General features: G+C 43.5%; 1 protein-coding gene across 6 annotated transcripts in view; it reads left to right on the forward strand.

Moving 5' to 3' along the window:
- atp2b3b (ATPase plasma membrane Ca2+ transporting 3b) overlaps nucleotides 1–14,335 on the forward strand; it is a 71,239-nt gene that overhangs the window by 41,917 nt on the left and 14,987 nt on the right. For all 6 annotated transcript variants that reach the window (XM_066709855.1, XM_066709856.1, XM_066709857.1 and 3 more), the window contains 9 exons: nucleotides 308–542; nucleotides 939–1,118; nucleotides 1,342–1,429; nucleotides 2,745–2,851; nucleotides 3,716–3,907; nucleotides 5,033–5,246; nucleotides 5,579–5,790; nucleotides 6,956–7,063; nucleotides 7,220–7,402. In XM_066709855.1, the coding sequence (XP_066565952.1) occupies nucleotides 308–542; nucleotides 939–1,118; nucleotides 1,342–1,429; nucleotides 2,745–2,851; nucleotides 3,716–3,907; nucleotides 5,033–5,246; nucleotides 5,579–5,790; nucleotides 6,956–7,063; nucleotides 7,220–7,402 (1,519 nt within the window). The remainder of the gene's footprint in view (nucleotides 1–307; nucleotides 543–938; nucleotides 1,119–1,341; nucleotides 1,430–2,744; nucleotides 2,852–3,715; nucleotides 3,908–5,032; nucleotides 5,247–5,578; nucleotides 5,791–6,955; nucleotides 7,064–7,219; nucleotides 7,403–14,335) is intronic.

Below are 14,335 nucleotides of genomic sequence, written 5' to 3' on the forward strand. Positions count from 1 at the left end.
AACTGTGTAGGAAGCTAAAGCAAGGTCTTATAAAGGGAGAAAATGTAGGTCATTGTAATCATAGGTGCCATTGGTCATTTTCAGTAGATTCATCTTGCAAGGATTGGGGAAAACAGCCAGGTCAGCATCGGAAAAGGCATTTCTAAAGCCTGGGTCCTGGGGATCAGAATAGCTATTCCTGCAAAGCTGTCTCTTCTAAAGGGAGGAAATGAGTTGTCAGGGCAATCATACTGGTCATTTGTCATGTTTTGAGAATAAATCTTTAAAAGGGAAAACGTCTTGTAAAAGCTTTCCTAACGCCTGGCAGGTGTACCTCCATTCTGAGTGACAGCGGAGAAACGCGCAATTTCCGCCCCCGCGACCGAGACGAGATGGTGAAGAAGGTGATCGAACCCATGGCCTGCGAAGGCCTGCGCACCATCTGCATTGCCTACCGTGACTTCTCCGGCACCCCCGAGCCAGACTGGGAAAACGAGAATGACATCGTCGGCGAGTTGACCTGCATCGCAGTGGTGGGGATCGAGGACCCAGTACGACCAGAGGTACGGGTCAGAGTAGCTGAATGAGAGCTGTCATCGGGTTCAGCAAGCTGGCAGGTTTTTTGTCTCTCTCTTTCTCTCCCTCTTTGTCTCTCTGTCTCTCACTCTCTCTCTCTTTTACTGTGCAAAGTATAGAGGTGCAGAAGTGCGTAATAATACGAATTTGTATGGATTTGTATGGACCCCAAAGTAGATCTCGGCCATTTCACAACATTGATGTTCATATATCACTGTAGAGCAATGCAACGAACAAGAGCTACATCTTTTTAATACTAATGAGGAAAAATGTTGTTTATAATACTTTTTTAAGAAATACTATTCGGTTGAGTGCAGAGAAAGGTCAGGCTTGTTTTGTGAACGTGGATCTAGGCTGTAAGGCCCGTTCTATGGTGTTGTCAGGTGCCCGACGCGATCAAGAAGTGCCAGCGCGCTGGAATCACAGTGCGCATGGTGACCGGGGACAACATCAACACGGCCCGCGCCATCGCCGCCAAGTGTGGGATCATCCAGGCCGGGGAGGACTTCCTGTGTATAGACGGCAAGGAGTTCAACCGGCGAATCAGGAACGAGAAAGGAGAGGTGCGTTCTGGGAGTTGGAGTGGGAAGCAGAGTGGGAGGAGGGAGTTCTTGGGCTTTGGCAACTGATAGGACTGCTTGCTTGAGCCTGTTTGATGATCTGCCAGGGCTTTCCTACACTTTGGAAGAGTATTTGAAATGCATTGGTCTTTTTTTACAGCAACAGGATTGTTTTCATCATATACCTCTCTTTGTTTCGTATTATTATTATTACTACCCCCATCAGATTGAACAAGAACGGATCGATAAGATTTGGCCCAAGCTGCGAGTCCTCGCTCGATCCTCCCCCACCGACAAGCACACCCTCGTTAAAGGTAGGTGAAAAAATTAAAGAGCGTATCATTAATTTTCAGAGAGGGAATCGTCATTTTGTAACACTATTATAAACCAACAAATTAAATGCTCTCATTTGTATTAAGATTAGGCCTAATTTGTTTGCTTTGTCACATCCTGGAGCTCTGTATTTAATGAAGTATAAATGAACACATGCCAGCGCTGAGAGACAGCGGCGAACACGTGCCCTGCCCACTGCTGGACATGTCTTTGTGTTATATCACACGTAGGGAACAGAACGCAGCGTTCACCCAGCCCCTGAAATGATCTATCCCTCTCTCTCTCTCTCTCTCTCTCTCTCTCTCTCCCTGCACACAGTACAGAAGTGAGGGATCTGTTTATACAGCCAAAGTAATATCTCTCTAAAGATGTAGGACGTGATCTATTGCATTCCTATACTGTGCAGAGAGGGGTGGGGGGGTTAGGTAATGCTGTGCGTGTGAAGTCAACAGAGTTAAGGCAGCGAGACAGACAAGTCTTGTCAGCCATTTCTCAGTGCTGACATGTTTTTGAAAGTGTCAATCAAATGTAAAGCTCCGGAATGCCATCAAACAAACAAACACGACATCATTTGCATTGCTTTTAAGGGTATTGCCACTGTACGATTCATGTTGATTGGACCATGTAATCGTTAAATAAATAATAAAACTAGAAAATGATGGTGTGTGTTTTCTGCAGGGCCTAAATAGCTCAACATATTTCAAACCTAATGTGGATTGAATTTGGGGTGGCATTTAACCCAGACACTTCTGTGTTTCGTGTAGAAGACAGTGTCAGTTGAAACAAGAGCAGCGATCAGGACTTTAGCTTACTTGTCAGGATCACTAATGATTAAACATACTTTCCATAAGTCACAAGGTCACTTCCTATGATTGCTATGATTAATTATTTTTCAGTAAGAGAAAGATTCAATAGCCACTGAAGAAATGGGTGTACGATTGCATTTAAAACTTGCACCCCCCAGCAATCGTATTCAATCATATGGCGATTCTGACACGTAGACAAAGGTATTTCATATTGTTTTCATAGGTTTGAAGCCTTTATGTCAAGGGAGTTGCAGCTAAAATGAAACAGTGCTCTAGTCTAGACTATTGACTGTGCTCACCACATAACACAAAGGAATAGAGAAGAAAAGTGACAAGAATTATACCTGGTCTTCAAAGAGAATATATATACACACACAGGTTAAAGGACTAAACCTTGAACACAGGAGATTACAAGAGGATTTGATTGGGAGCTCCTTAAAACCAAACACTCTTCTGCTCTTATACTCTTCAATTTTGCCCCCTTTGTCAGGTATTATTGACAGTACTATTGTGGAGCAACGCCAGGTTGTGGCAGTAACTGGTGACGGGACTAACGATGGACCAGCTCTGAAGAAGGCAGATGTGGGCTTTGCTATGGTAGGTACCTGCTCTGCCTGTACAGGGTGCAACTGGGCAGTATCAGTCATGCCAAATGTCATGCTTTAAGACACCGGTTTAAATGGGTAAGGCTGAATTACAACAGTGGTGTTACATAGACAAATCCTTACTGTTTTTGTCCAGATGGGCTTGCCACACTGCTCTGAGTCTGACATGCTTTGAACATAATGACATTTCATTTTGGTGTCAGGCCCGGCACAAGCATTAGGCAAACTAGGCGGTCCCCAACATTTTTGGGGTGCATCCAAAACGTTGGGGGTGGACTTGGAAAAATGAGTAAACTGATAAATAGAATTGTCACAGAGTGTTGGCAAACTCTTTGGATTACATTTTCGTCACCACATGCAGGCTGAACCTGTCTACTCATCTGTGTGCGTGTGCGTGTGTGTGGGGGGGGTGAATGCCCAGGGAGACAGTTCACATCACTTACCCTTGCGTTGACCGTGGCACAGTCTTGTGTTACTTGCTTTTGTAATGACATTTTAATTACATCACTTGAAGCTGTAACTCAAACGACAACATCAGAGATTCAATTGAAACGCAGTCGTTAACAAATACTGCTGACTCATCTGGACAACAATGGTTAAGGACTTGTCTTTGTAACACACCTCTGTTGCCATTCAGCCTCACCAATATTTGGCGTGACTGATGCTCTTATGCAAACACAGCCCTGGTATACATTGGAAATTAGATTTCACTCCCCCACCTCAGAGGCTGAATTCGCTTTGTAGTGTCTGCCTGGAGCTGTTTTATTGATTGATTGACTGGCACGGGAATGTTGCTTCTTACCTTTCTCAATGTAAAAAATACAAATCTGGAAGCTCACTGCGGCCTGTTTCCCAGGGAATCGCTGGCACTGACGTAGCCAAGGAGGCCTCTGACATCATCCTGACTGATGACAACTTCTCCAGCATCGTGAAGGCCGTGATGTGGGGCCGTAACGTCTACGACAGCATCTCCAAGTTCCTGCAGTTCCAGCTGACGGTCAATGTGGTGGCTGTGATTGTGGCCTTCACTGGCGCCTGCATCACACAGGTAAACCCCAACACTACATGGCACACACTGCAGTCCCACAAATTGTCTCTAATCCAGCACAAAAACTGCAGTGTTTCCCGGAAAGACACACACTGAAGTCTCGTCCAACTGAAGGGACAGCCACAGTGCAGGGGGCAAATGGGGGAGATGTGATTCAGCTTAGTCAGTCAAACATACCAAAACCTTGGATGCATGAAGAGTTCCTCTCCTCCCTCCCCGATTTTCCTCGATTTTCTCCCCACCCAATGCTAATTCAGCGGTACCATACTCTGTTAGTGTCATTATATATCTCTCCCAGAAAACACCATCCAAATAGTCGAATTATCATTTTGTGTAAGACGAGGCCAATGCTACGCACTGATGTGAAACCAGCCTTCTTGGGGAACACAGAAACTGGCTTTGATCCTTATGCTTTTGGATATGTGACTGAAATGCTAGAGTCCAGTCACTGAGACAGCAGTGTGAATTATGAGCTGCTATTTAATTCAGGCGTCCTGCACACTCTTGTGGCCATAAGGAGTATAGCTTTTTTTTCATTATTTTCCAAACAGAGCAAGCGACTCCCATTGGCTTAACAGCAGTCACTTTTCCCTCACTCTTAAAGAGATACCAGAAACTGTAAACTAACTTTCCAGTACTAAAAGCCCAACAAAAACAGTGGATTTTTTGTCAAGTTGATCAACTACATATACCCTACACTAAGCATAATGTGAAAAGTGTATTAGAATATACAGTAAATTGCAGAAAGTGAAGGATCAGTTTATTGTGACAAGGCTGTATAGTTTCATACATACCTGCTATTAAAATGTAATGGAAAAGCGCATAAGGTGTTTCCTTTGAGGATAACCTGGCAAACCTACCCCAAGCTTGGTCAGTCTGGAGCTCCACTTTCTAAACACTGGAAATGCATGTGAGTTATTGATCAATTCAGGAAGACATTTGTTCAATCAAGTGAAATCTGGTCTTCGCATGTAGGTGTTTGTTCCACATGATCTTGAAACTTGAATTTACCCGCAATCCTACGGGATTGGGTCTCTCGGAGAGCAGAGGTGGAGACCTGTGTCATTTCACTCGTTCTGTGACTTCCACTCACCCTTTCTGTCCCTCTCTGCCCCTCGTATCCAGGACTCTCCCCTGAAGGCCGTCCAGATGTTGTGGGTGAACCTCATCATGGACACCTTCGCTTCTCTGGCTCTGGCCACGGAGCCGCCCACCGAGGCCCTCTTGCTACGGAAGCCCTATGGCCGCAACAAGCCCCTGATCTCCCGCACCATGATGAAGAACATCCTGGGCCACGGAGCCTACCAGCTCACCATCATCTTCACTCTGCTCTTTGTGGGTAAGTGACTCCAACCCTGAGGGTGGCGCTGCCATGGGTGTTGCAGTAGACCGGTGTACTTCAACGGCAGTCCTCTAGGCCCAGCAGGTCCTGTATTAGACCTAGTGACACCTGATTTGAGCTTGTGTGTCTCAATGGGCAGGTGTTAATGTCTGGTTTCCTTAGCACAGTGGACACCCCCATGGATACAACTGAAATATATTGCAGGTTAGCCCCCCAGTAACTAAAGATAGGTAGGGTGGGAAAATATAGAATTTGATGAACTGTGAAATGAATGCTAAATGGAGATCTATCTCTCATGTGTGTGTGTGTGTGTCCATCTCTCACTCCAGGAGAGAAGATCTTTGACATCGATAGCGGCCGCAATGCCCCCCTGCACTCCCCACCCTCGGAGCACTACACCATCATATTCAACACCTTCGTCCTGATGCAGCTCTTTAACGAGATCAATGCACGCAAGATCCACGGGGAGAGGAACGTGTTCGAGGGCATCTTCTCCAACCCCATCTTCTGCAGTATTGTCCTGGGCACTTTCGGGGTACAGGTGAGCCTAATCAAACTGTTGCAGAACCACGACACCTAACTTCTGGTGAGTCCAGAACCACGAGTTCCACTTCCCTCATTGCCACAGTTTAACACTGCAATCGACAAGACACACATTAACGAAAATGTTATTTTGGTGCAAAGCGTGTTGTCTTAACAACTGAAGGAAGTGTTGTCATTAAAGGGGAACTATTTTATTATAATGGATAGTAATGATGAACCTTTTAGAGAGATTAATGAGCTATGGCTGTTCAATATGTGGGTACACATTGGCAAACACTGTAATTGTGGACCAATGACACCTCCTCTGGTAGTTGTAGCAACTAAACAATGACAGTGGTCATGTTCGCCGCTTGTTACTGCCAGTGTGTTTTACTGATAAAGCAGCAGCTTCAAAAAGCCTGTTCCAGGTCTGAGAACTGCATGCAGACTTCCAGCAGGATTAAAGGAGGACACGATGGACTGTCATCACACTGCTGGGTTCAACCGAGTCTGCAGTATATTTTGAAAAAGGGGTCAGGTTTTGTTCTTTGTATAAACCGTACAATGGGAAATATTGGCCGCTATTAAATTTGCTACATTGCCTTTTTTTAATTGGCGATTTAAAAAATAGATTTAAACTCTTTAATTAACTCAAAATACTTTGGCTTTAAAATACATTATAACATGTTTTAATGATCAAACCAGTAGTTATTTTCTGCTTAGAACTGACTTCTTGTTCACAGAGTCCGGGATACAGTCAGGTACCACAGGCAGATCTAACTGCTTAAACAGAGTGTTTTAAAATTGACATTGCTGCAATTTAGTAATTGCCGGTCAATTGAATGCCATTAACTATTTCTTCTTTCTCCCCACAACGTGAGATGCGATCGCTTGTTTGGTGGAAGAGTAATTGGCGTTTCTATCAAATCTGCCATTATAGCCGAAATTTCCTGATATACGGTAGATATAAGAAATAAGAAAAATATAACTTAGGATAGATAGATGGATGGATAGATAGATGGATAGAATACCCTGGTCTCAGGAAAATAGTGACAGGGCTTTGTTGATTGTAGGCTGAAAAAAAGAGGAAAATCCTATTTAAAATAAAATATAAAGCGCAAAATGTAAAAATATGAACAGAATTCCTCCAACCTGTCTTTGTCCTCTAATCTTTTTTTCTGCAGATTGTAATCATCCAGTTTGGGGGAAAGCCATTCAGCTGCGCCCCTCTCAACATCGAGCAGTGGCTGTGGTGCCTGTTCGTGGGTGTGGGGGAGCTGCTCTGGGGACAGGTGGGCTTTCTTCTAAATTGCCTTCTAGTTCCTCATGATTTTATATAAGAGATGAGTTTAAATGTGGCGGCTCATCCAGAGACTTTAAAGAAATGAACCTGGAACAACATAAATGTTAATAGTTTACTTTAAAAGCTGAATTATTTTCTTTTTTAGTTTATTGCCACAGTGCCAACCAGCCACCTCAAATGCCTGAAAGAGGCGGGCCACGGGCCGGGCAAGGACGAGATCACGGACGAAGAGATGGCCGAGGACGAGGAGGAGATCGATCACGCCGAGAGGGAGCTGAGACGCGGGCAGATCCTGTGGTTCCGTGGCCTCAATCGCATCCAGACCCAGGTACGCCCTCCCTGAGAGACGCCAGCGCCCGGCCGCCCCAGCTCTGTAGCTCCCTCTCTCTTGACCAGAGGTTAAAAAGAAGATCTGTCATTCACTCTTTCTCTCTCAGACCTCAGTCCAGAGCAGTACCGTCTCTCTTCCTGCGCTACAAAAAGAGACAGAAACTGATGATCTTGCTAAAACAGCTTTCGCAGATGTACATCCAGACCAAAAGGACAGACGTGTGCCTATGTAATGTTTTGGAAGGAGCAGGGCTCGCATAACGCACAGCACACTCACACGTCTCAGGCACTTATACTGTATTATACCCAAGATCATCCTTACAATCTGTGAGAGATCTTCATCAAGCCAAGTACATCACCCCACCAAAAAGGGATCTCCCGTATCGCCAGCCTCCTAGATTCCCGTCTGCTGTAAATCTCGCTGACATCGGATCTTGCTTAACAGCCTCCCCAACCTTGTTTTTTAAGACACTAAGCAATAATAATAAGGCAGTGGTATCTGTCCCAGGCACGGCCCTGTTTGAGTTTTTTTGGTATAGGAAAGTTAGTAAAATCCCCAGGCTTGAACAGTGAAATGACTCGATTAAACGCTGTCTGGAGGTGCTTTAAATTCAAGGTAAATATAGGTCATGTCATCTTCCTTTAATCTGCAACTCTGCCGTTACAGTGAGGCACACTTTTAATCTCTCGATTTGTGTGCGTGTTATTCTTCAGGTTTGTATATTGGCTTCCCCAGATCATCAGGCCTCTTTTTGTAGTTCCGGCTTTGATCGAATGGTGTTCCTGTAGTTTGATCCTTTAAAAGCTTTATGTAGACCTCGGGTTCAAATTGTAGACGGGCAGGGGAGACTCTTCCTGACGGCAGTCGTTCGCGCCCTCCCTGTCATGTGATCTCTAGTCTCTACTGATCTCTAGTTGTTGAGTCTGATTTCTCTGATTTGACTCTTAATAATTTGTTTGGCTAGTCAGATTAGTATTAGTAGTATGAGCAGTACAAGGTGTATTGTTTTACATTTTAGGGATGTTTGTAATTACTACACAAGTCCGACAGGTGAAAAACGTGCAGCCTTGACAGAACTACTCTGACTCTGGACTGCGTAAATGTTTTAAAGTCAGAGTTTTATACGACGTCGCATCAGCAGTAGTTGTAGCCGCAGCAGCAGCAGAAACACTAAGGGTTTCTTAGTGACAGCAGTCAGACGTAGTAATAGTCAAAGAATAGGTATTCGAGAGCGTGGGAATAGTCAGTCTCTTAGTCCGCAGTTGAAGTTTGCTTCTCTTACACTGAAAGAAAATGGCCCAATTAGCATTCCTAAGCTGCCATGGAACCCATAAATCAAACACAGGAAGATGGTGACACTGCTCAACAACAAAGTACCAATCTGCTGAGGTCATCATAATCATGTATTATTATTATTTGTATTATCATTATCATCATTATTATTATTATATAGAGATTATCTTCCTTAGTTCACACTAACTGGGGGTTTCTTTCTCCTCAAGTTTCATCGTGAAATGTTTCTGCCTTTGAGTTTAAACTTGAGACTGACTGCAGCCAGCATGTCTGATACTTTTCCTTTCTATTGCCAAATACTGTTCTGCATTGTTCTGGTTCTTTTTTAATTTGTTTGTTTTTCCTTTCATGTTATTTTCATTCTATTTCTCTTTCTTTCTCTCTCTCTTTCTTTGTTACCCCTTCATTTTCTGTTCGGCTTCGATATTGTCACAATGGTGTACACTGCGAGCTCCAAACGTCGCCCCCTAACTCTTGCTGTGGTTGTCCAAAGCCTGGGGTCAGACTGGGAGGGGACCGTGATTCAAAATGGAGGATACTTGCTTATTAGTTTTAATTTTCAAGTAGAGGGGAAAAAACAACATAATCTGTGTTCCTTTTAACTACTCCGGTTTTTCAATAGACTGCTAACTGTAGCCCAATATTCACCCTTTTACAGTTTTCTTTGAATTGAATTGAACTCCACTGCCATTTTAAAAACTAATTTCAGTGGAAAAGGAAGGCATTTCCCATTTAAAAGTCTCTCCATTAGCTTAATTGTTTCTTAGGATTAGGCCTGACAAATAGCCCTCTGATTTATAGCAGCTTATTTCACTTCAGTTTAGCCTCAAATTCAATTGTTAGCGTTTTTGATAAACAGGAAATATCACACTCTGCCCACTGGTGTATAGGACCATTGAAAAGTGTGTTGCAAGTGATATATAGAGAGACATTTACTCCCACCACCAAAATTCCCTTCCTGAAATGCTATTTAGTATTTGAATTTAAACTTTGATCAGTATTCTATTACCTATAAAGATTCGATTTTGTATTCTGGAATTATTTATTTGGTTTCTAAATCATTCACCGCTCAGACACCCTTTCGTTTATTTAGTTCGGGAACATCATAGACTCTGTGTCCACACACATCCCTGTCCTTGCAAAGGAATGTTTGTGATGAAGTCAAAGGGTATTTCTTACTTTCCTCTTACTAAATTCTCCTCCCTCATGTACCGTGCTCTTGATTATGAGTATATCTGTTCAACGCTGGCGTTAGGAGTGCAAGCTTTTGGGCCTCGCAGTGGATGTGTGACCGTAGTGTTGGCGCTTTACAAAAGACACCCTCCTGTAGCTATCTCTCAGGGAATGTGACAGCAGTCGCTGATGGTTTATAACACGGCATAAACGCTTTATTCCTCAGTGCAAAGGAAAAACAGAAGTAGCCCCTGGCTTGTTGCCTAGTGTTAAATTATGTGCTGACTTGTGTTTGAATTCCACCTTGTCCTGCCCCCCTTCCCCTTACCTGCTCCCCCCACCCCACCAGCCCCAAAAGCCCCAGTCCACCAAAAAAATTTACTTTGTGAATCTGCAGTTTTCATTACGCTGATAAAACTGACAGTTGGGACCATTGTAGCTCCAGTGAACCAAAGACTTATATCAGAGGTGGCTAACCTTTCAGCATTCCCAGACCGCCCCCCAACCCCATCACCATCATCACACCCCCAAGGGGGTATTCTTGATAGACCTGGAAACAATTGATTGATCAAACATGTATAAACCCATATAAATGGCCTCTGTAATCTATAGCATGTAATGAACCGTAATGAAAATCGTTTGAAGTTTTTTCTATTAAACACCCCACATAATTGCCCCGCCTTTTGGGGTCCACTTTGGACCACTGGAGTTGGAATGATACCTTCCACTAGGTAGATCTCAGGTAGTTAGTAGAACGAGGGAGGATTGTATTGGTATAAGAAAAATCTGAAATAACCAACAGCATAGATATTAAGTGCCATATAATCCTCATTCAGTATTGCTAGTTAAGCAGCTATGTAGAGATTGTAGGACCTCAGTTAAATCCCTTTGCCTTATTCGTGTCCAGCCTCTCTTATTAGCGATGCCATGTCGTCTGGTGTGCTTGTGTCTTGCTTTAGTTCTCTGGGTGCTTTATAGGCTTGTTAAGTTGATTCCAATGGAGACTGAAGTCCTGCTTTCATCCCACGCAGAGTTCGCAGAGATGCAGTACCATCTCCACTGCACTCACCTGTTTATATCTGGAAGGTTTTTAACATTGCCTCCCAGTGCTGCTGTCAAGGGTCCACAATGTCAGAGAATGATACTTGCGTTTGATTCTGCAACTATTTCGCCGAAAGTAATTTGCTAGTTGAGATCTCCACGCTGCCCTTATGAGGTCAAAGCCTCCTGAAGCCCGTATTGAAGCTAAGCACTTACAGACTGAAGCCACTGAGAAAAATTGAAAGCTTTCCATTTTATAGTTCATTAGCTCTTAGTCAGACAGATACACCTCTGTAGCCCCCGAGAGTCTGAACTCAGAATGTCTGATTTCCACTCATAGCCCCTATTACAATCATAAAGCAGTGCTATGTAAGAGAACAGTGGTCCCCCTTGGGTTAAAGCGCTGTTCTTGTGACATTTTTCTTGGGTCCTAGTTGAGGGTTGAAGAGTCAACCCCTAACACAACCCAGCTGGACCTCCCAACACTCACAGTGTAAACCAGAAAGAGCCCTTTTGTGTCTGGATTCTTCTTCCACACATACTTCTCAACTCGCCCACTTTGATTACGCTGTCGCAGTCAAGTAGACATCAAACCCTTCTAAGACAAAGAGTTAATGAATTGTCTCGTCCCAAGAACAATCCAGACAAAGGTGACACAGCAGGGTTAATAAGGAGACTTCTGATGCAAATACTCAAAACCAAAAACCAAAGCACACTTATTGGGGATCAACACATTACAGAGACAGTCAGTTACACAGTTGAAGCAGGAGCAAGAAGGTTTAGAAAAAGCACTGAAAACCAAAAAGACTAGATAACACTTGGCTTCAATACTGGTCAGGATATTCAGTTTCTTCTCCTTACTGCAGGATCTTTTGATTGTGAAAGGGAAGACTCACTTTCTTTCCCCGCAGTTGACAATCAGAGGGCTCTGTATCTGTGTGGTCCTGCTGAGCACAGACACACTGACCGAAAGATCTCGGGCTGCTTGATAAGGAGTTGGCAGTGATTAACACTCGCCTGCCCTTTGTGGCCCTGTCGGCTGGCTTAAATTGTAGATAAACCCAGGGGGCTTCAGTCTCCAGACTCTTGTGCTTGAGTGCCAAATGAACAACGCCGAGGAGAAATGTTTGCCGAGGCAGTTGAAGTGAGCAAAATGTTGTGTGCTGGGCGGAGGGAGCAGGGGGGGCTGGGATCCCCTCACTCGGCGCAAACTGCTTCTCTACAGGCCGTGCTGCTTAGTGTCTCTTAGTGAAATGTCTAACCCCCATTTCCCGAGTTTCTAGAGGAACTGGAGCTGTAGCACTGCAGCAGAGAGCAAAATAAGTTTAAAACAGCTCAGACTTAGGGGGAAATTGTCTTCGGAGAAAAAAACTATTCCTGTGCCATTCATGTGCATCTGTTTAACATACTTTGTGCATTTGTTCTGTTTGTAGATTATGTGTCTAATTGTTGTTCTTATTGTAAATGTTGGTTGCCGTCTCTTTTTGATCTTGCATGGTGAGCTGTGAGTTACTAACCAGGAGGCTGAAAAATTAGAATTGCATGAGTATTATATATATATATATATATATATATATATATATATATATATATATATATATATATATATATATATATGTGTATAATACATTATATATATAATAAATATATGTATGTTTCTGTGTGTGATGTGCATAACACATTTCATGGAATGCTCTTCTGTGCCATCTCTCTTTAGGCTTCATGTTTGTGTTAATTTGATTCCAGTCCAATGTCTAATATTTTTAGAAGGTTTGTATACAGTCCATCTTAAGAGAAGTTCCCTCCTGGTGTATTCCTCTCTAAACATAATTTACAGACAGATTGTAGATCTTCAGCTTGTTGACTTCAACTGGGTATGATGTGTTACTGGGTGGTGTATTCTCACAAAAGATAAGAATAGCAACTAAACCGTAAAGTATTATCCCAGAGGTGATTAAATAACTAATTTAGTTAGGAAAATAAATTAATCAAAATGTAGTAGAAACGTTAAAAAGGCAAAAATTCAATTATACTGACAGATTTCATCCTGAGGAAGATCAATTAAAATTACTATTCCCACTTTGGCTCTTTTCATCCACTCCGGAAGCAGTAAATGAAACTGCTTCAAATGTATGTCGAGCAATGACCCCAAAGCCTCACCGTTCTGTATAACATTACATTTCACTCTGGGATGTGACACTTAAAATGACTACTGAAGCATTAATCACTCTACAGACATGATTGGAAAGAAGGTAGTCTGTGCCAGAACTGATTCATACTGTCAAATAGTCCTCTGCAGTTTGAATCCAGGCTACGCCATTAATCGACTGTTTTTTTGAGTTGGAGTGACTATGACTCAGGTGAGATTGGCCCATATCAAGTGTCGACAATGGCAACACCTAATGCTCTGTCTACTTTAAAACATTCTCCTGGAATGGACAGATATTTACCCCCCGATCTGGAATTGCCAATTTGTAATTAATTTAGCACACCACTGCCAGCATTGTACGAATACAGGACATAAACAGGTGGCTGCAAAACATGATCGGCCAAGCCATCCGCTTCTTGTTACACACGGCAAACTGCCAAGGTATGACACTCTGTGGAGGAATTGTGCAGCTCCCACTGAATATACTGCAGATCTCCCTGGTGCCTGGTGTGGCACTGGGGTGGTCGTTGCACTACAGCCACCGAAACCCTGGCTTACTCAAGCCTAGCCTAACCATGACTGCACTCAGACAACGATGTACTGCCCCATGGGGAACCCCCGTCACGGTCAGCTAGAACACAGTTCAGACCGGATTGTAGTGACCAAACAGAGCTCTGAGCAGATTACAGAAGGAAACCCCCTAGACTATAATGGAGTGGTGAAGAACCCTGGTCCTGGGAGGCTTCAGGCCTGCAGATCTTGTGGGTGTCTACATCTCCTCACCTAGTCCGGACACAATGCTTAATGGTTCTGTTTCACAAATAAAGGGTTCGGTTAGGTAGCAGAAGACACTGCGGCCCTTCCCAGACCAGGGTTCCCCACTGGTACCTTACAACATTAGAAGGACCCTGTGCCATATCAGTACAGGACAAAAAAATAAGAGTGATTTGAAATTTAAACTAGAGAGTCAAGAAATTCCCCAGTTTCATCAAGAGCTCCAATTTTGAAGGCCCTTGTCTTCTGCCAGGACCCATGACAGTTAGATATCCCCTCTCCCATGTCCAGGCTGTTGCGATCCAGGCTCCTGGTTAGTACGGTCACCTCACAACTTGAAAAGAAGATGGCAGCATCATATCCATTGGCTAACCTTCCAAAATGTTTTTTGTTTTTTAAAAAGCCCATCCGCAAGTCTCTCTATTCTCCTCCCACAACCTGTTTCTTCCTGAGGATAGAGGCCTCCTTCTAAGTGAATGGAAGATTTTCATGTCTCTTGT

Source organism: Amia ocellicauda, chromosome 7, assembly GCF_036373705.1.
Source record: "Amia ocellicauda isolate fAmiCal2 chromosome 7, fAmiCal2.hap1, whole genome shotgun sequence".
Lineage (NCBI taxonomy): Eukaryota > Metazoa > Chordata > Actinopteri > Amiiformes > Amiidae > Amia > Amia ocellicauda.